At 42.0% G+C, this 4,387-nt stretch overlaps 2 protein-coding genes across 2 annotated transcripts in view; one reads left to right on the forward strand and one right to left on the reverse strand.

Annotated features, from left to right (window-relative positions):
* Nucleotides 1-266: 266 nt before the first annotated feature.
* LOC107705874 (intraflagellar transport protein 27 homolog) lies at nucleotides 267-2,182 on the reverse strand. Its single transcript, XM_016509380.1, has 7 exons — nucleotides 2,149-2,182; nucleotides 1,993-2,048; nucleotides 1,665-1,724; nucleotides 1,568-1,578; nucleotides 917-921; nucleotides 666-775; nucleotides 267-519 (listed from the first exon to the last, which is right to left on the reverse strand). The coding sequence occupies exons 1-7, from the start codon at nucleotides 2,180-2,182 to the stop codon at nucleotides 421-423; spliced, it is 375 nt and encodes a 124-aa protein (XP_016364866.1). The 3' UTR covers nucleotides 267-420.
* A 1,831-nt stretch (nucleotides 2,183-4,013) lies between these two features.
* Nucleotides 4,014-4,387, forward strand: part of syngr1b (synaptogyrin 1b) — a 3,432-nt gene continuing 3,058 nt past the window's right edge. Inside the window, exon 1 of the mRNA XM_016509435.1 lies at nucleotides 4,014-4,112. Coding sequence (XP_016364921.1) covers nucleotides 4,014-4,112 — 99 coding nt within the window. The remainder of the gene's footprint in view (nucleotides 4,113-4,387) is intronic.

Raw genomic sequence — 4,387 nt, forward strand, 5'->3', positions numbered from 1 at the left:
TGAGTGAGTGTGTGTGTGTGTGTGTGTGTGTGTGTGTGTGTGTGAGTGTGTGTGTGTGTGTGTGTGTGTGTGAGTGTGTGAGTTTGTGTGTGTGTGCGTGTGTGTAAGATTTATTGTGTTATTTCTCTCAAAACAAACGACTGTTCTGTCAGCAATTTGTGATTTGTCTTTTACTCTAATCAAGTCTGTCCACGAGTGACCTAATGAAGAACAAAAACAACATCTTTATTATGTATTTATTCAGAACCTAATTCTGCAACGTTGTATCATGAGATTACTAACTTAAAACTAAAATGACTAACTCAAGATTCATTTATCACATGAACTGTAACGCACTCAGACACTGAGCATGTTTAGAGAGGAACAACGAGTTTTATTTCAGAGAACAAACACACGACAGACAGACGAGCGCTGGTGAGTTTAAACCAGACTCTGGATGATCTGGATCTGATCCTGATAGAGCGAGTGAAACGCTCGAGCCATACTCAGGAACGGAGCTTCATACTGACCGATCTCCTTCTGCAGAACACACACACACACACACACACACACACACACACACACACAGAGAGAGAGAGAGAGAGAGCTTCAGTTCACACGTGCAGCTGTGCAGACAGAGACAGACAGTGATGATGATGATGAAGATGAAGAAGGGTTTGGCTCACAGCAGACGTCTCGTGATACTCCAGCCCGTGACTCTGAGCCCATGACTGCGCGCCGGCGGCGTCCACCTCCCTCCTGGACGACAGGTCACTCTTATTCCCCAGCAGCACTCCTGATCAAACACAGTGACCTCACTACCCCTGCCAGCTCCTGAATGACATCATCCTCCAGGAAGTGACATCATCAGTATGCAGCACAAGCAGCAGTGAGTATCAGTGATGTGTTCTGTGAGGTTTGTGGTTCTGTAAAACACTGATGCTGTTTGATCGAATGACACAAAATCAGTTTGATAAGATCAACAAAACATGATTAAAATATAATGATGTGATGCACAACCTCGTTTTAGTATTATTTATATACTATTATAATTTTTTATAATACAAGTTTTATTTTTATATTTTCAGTTTTAATTTTAGTTTTATTATTTAAATTTCAGTTTAATTTTTTTAAGTTTAAGTTTAGTCATTTTATTTGCAACGTTTTTGTCATTTTATTAGTTTTTCTTTTTAGCTTTAGTTTTAGTAATTTTAGTACTTTACAACTTATTTAAACATTTGAAGTTTTTTAAGTTTATGTTTTTCATCTAATATTTTATTTTCATTTTTATTTGATTAAACTATTTTTAGTGGTGGTCAATAACGTGTGCATGTGTGTGAGAGTGTGTTAATATGATTAGTTGTGTGTGTGAGTGAGTGAGTGAGTGAGTGAGTGAGTGAGTGAGTGAGTGAGTGAGTGAGTGAGTGAGTGAGTGAGTGAGTGAGTGAGTGAGTGAGTGAGTGAGTGAGTGAGTGAGTGAGTGAGTGAGTGAGTGAGTGAGTGAGTGAGTGAGTGAGTGAGTGAGTGAGTGAGTGAGTGAGTGAGTGAGTGAGTGAGTGAGTGAGTGAGTGAGTGAGTGAGTGAGTACGGCTGATTCCACTGACACACAAGACACACACACACACATCATTACACACACGTCAGGGTCACACTGAGTGTGTTTGGGTTATTTTTATTAAACTCACCATGTTCTCACAGGCGTCTGCAAATGGCTCCCGTCCGGCTGAATCACAGATGTAGAACTCCTGAGAGAGAGAAAACACACACCAATCAATCAATCAATGAGCAGGTGTGTGCGTGCGTGTCTGTGTCTGTGTGTCTGTGCGTGTGTGTGCATGTGTCTGTGTGCGTGTGTCTCTGTGTGTGCGTGTGTGTGTGTGTCTCTGTGTGTGTGTGTGTGTGTGTGTGTGTGTGTGTGTGTGTGTGTGTGTGTGTGTGTGTCTCTGTGTGTGTGTGTGTGTGTGTGTGTGTGTGTGCGTGTGTCTGTGTGTGTGTCTGTGTCTGTGTCTGTACCACAGCATCACCCACCTCTGGGATAGGCACTGATTTCTCAAAGAGACAGACAGACACACACACACACACACACACAGAGAGAGAGAGAGAGACACGACTTTATATTAAATCATAATCATACGCATAAGCATGCAAACACAAACAAAGCGCTCTTACCTACGACAACACATCTGGCTCTTAATTTCACCATTAGGCAGAGCTGAATAATATTGAACTGATTTCAGATCAAGCTGAATGTGTGTTGATTATCGCGGAGCTGTTCCTTCCTTCCGCCACGGAAACCTGAGCCTAAAGCGTTGCTTAGCAACTGAAATAAAGCGCTTCTATTGGTCTGAACGCTAGTCATCTGAGCACTGCGGCCATAGATATGAATAACTAGACTCAGCCCTGATAGCGGCTGTTTCCGTCCGCCATATTGGAACGGTCAAAGCCGGTCCGTGAACACTGGAGAGCGAGCGTGTCTGCAAGCAACCTTAGTTATACGCCTGTATGTCTATATCTGCAATAAACACAATACAAGATGAAGCCGTTAGCTAAGATGACATTTAAAAGGTACTATAGTTTAAAAACCTGTACTGTTAATACATATTAAAAACACAAACCAACACATTCTTACCTGTGAACGTTTATCCAATTTCTTTAGGATCATCCAGAGGCTGCTCAATGCTGTGGCATCTTGAAACGTGTTTATTTTTATTGTGAGTGACGACATATTGACCGTTCCAAGATGGCGGACGCGTCTAGGCGCTTGGAGCGGTGGAATGGGGACTCTACCTACACTTATCTATGACTGCGATTGGCTGAACGGCGTGACGCAGTAGACTCACGTCACTCTGACGTTAACGTAACGGTTTTTAAATCCACCACTAGAGGCCAGGCTTCACACGCGCAGCTAAAACAACTTTATTCCCTCATAATCATTTATATAAGATTCAGATTCCAGTGATGAGTGAGTGTAAACCGCGGTTATTTAGCACGATGTTGTTAAAAGATTAAAGAGCTCAACGGATGGCGATGAGTCACACAGAAACGGATTTAATCCAAATAAACGCAGTTTACGCACTCGATGATGATTTTACTACAGTAAAAAGATAAATAAAATACACTGAAAAAAAGTGGTGTATAAGCGATTTTCACTCAGAAACTACTAGTAAATTTCACAGACATTTATAAAGAAACGGCAAGCAACACAGAATTAAACGTGAAACTTTGAAGCAATACAACTGAAATAATTTCAGAATAATACAGTGTTTGCCTATTGCTGGAACACTTTTTGCAAAACTTCGGCTCATTGTGTCAAAACTTTACACACAAGCACACAACACTGGGAAATAAACCGTTCACATCTATGTCGAATGGAAACTCTGCTATCAAAACCTAACAATCCTTTGTTAAAATGTCACTCTGATGACAAAATGATACACACTTGCATCATATGAATACACTTTCAGATTAGCAGCAACACACTAGTGTACTTTATATAAAACACTGCAGTCTTTAATTGTCACTGTTTTTATTCAGTTCATCAGGTAGCATTCTGTGAAGCTCAATGCAACACTTACAGTTTTTGTTCTGTTTTTTTCCAACAAAGGTTTTCACAACAACCAAAAATGAAAGTACTGAAAGGTTACAAATGACATCAACTCAATACTGCACATCACAGTACTATACTTTACAGTACAGTACATGCAGTAATGCAAAAATAAAACCCAATACACCACTGTAAATACAGAAAAACAGGCCAATTGTGCGTGGGTGGGATTACAGATCCTGCCGTCTGTTTGGGTCTGGCCACAGGATCGCAGTACTGTAACATCTCAATGGTACAGTGTTATGTACTATACTGTACTGTATGTTCCACAAAACTACCATTTTTGGTTACAAAAGGAGCACTAGCCAACTTGCAATACAGTACATGTGATACAGTACATGTGAGAGAGTGAGAGAGCGAGAGAGCGAGTGAGAGAGAGAGAGAGAGTGAGCGAGAGAGAGAGACAGAGAGACAGAGAGAGAGAGAGGTGATGGACGGGATGCAGCGGGGCGCGAGCAGAGCCGCTGGAGCCTTCGAGCCGCTCGCGTTCATCCAGCAGCCGCACACCGGCCTCCGGATCGTGTCCTGGGTACGTACCGTGATCATCAGGAGCAACTGCAGACTGGCGCTAAGAGAGCAATGCACGCACGAAACGGTGCTTTTGATTGAAATGCATGCTGTTGCAATCAAGTGCTATTAGTCAGGGGTAAGAAAGAGTTTGTGTGGGGCTTCAGAGGTTAGAAAATATCATTAGCTCAGTATAACAACAACATGCGTCAATGGAAACTGCATGATAGAAAAACACACGTGTGTGTGTGTGTGTGTGTGTGAGAGAGAGAGAGAGTGTGTGTGTGTGTGTGTGTG

The sequence above is a fragment of the Sinocyclocheilus rhinocerous genome, unplaced genomic scaffold (genome assembly GCF_001515625.1).
Source record: "Sinocyclocheilus rhinocerous isolate Xijiao unplaced genomic scaffold, SAMN03320098_v1.1 scaffold1615, whole genome shotgun sequence".
Lineage (NCBI taxonomy): Eukaryota > Metazoa > Chordata > Actinopteri > Cypriniformes > Cyprinidae > Sinocyclocheilus > Sinocyclocheilus rhinocerous.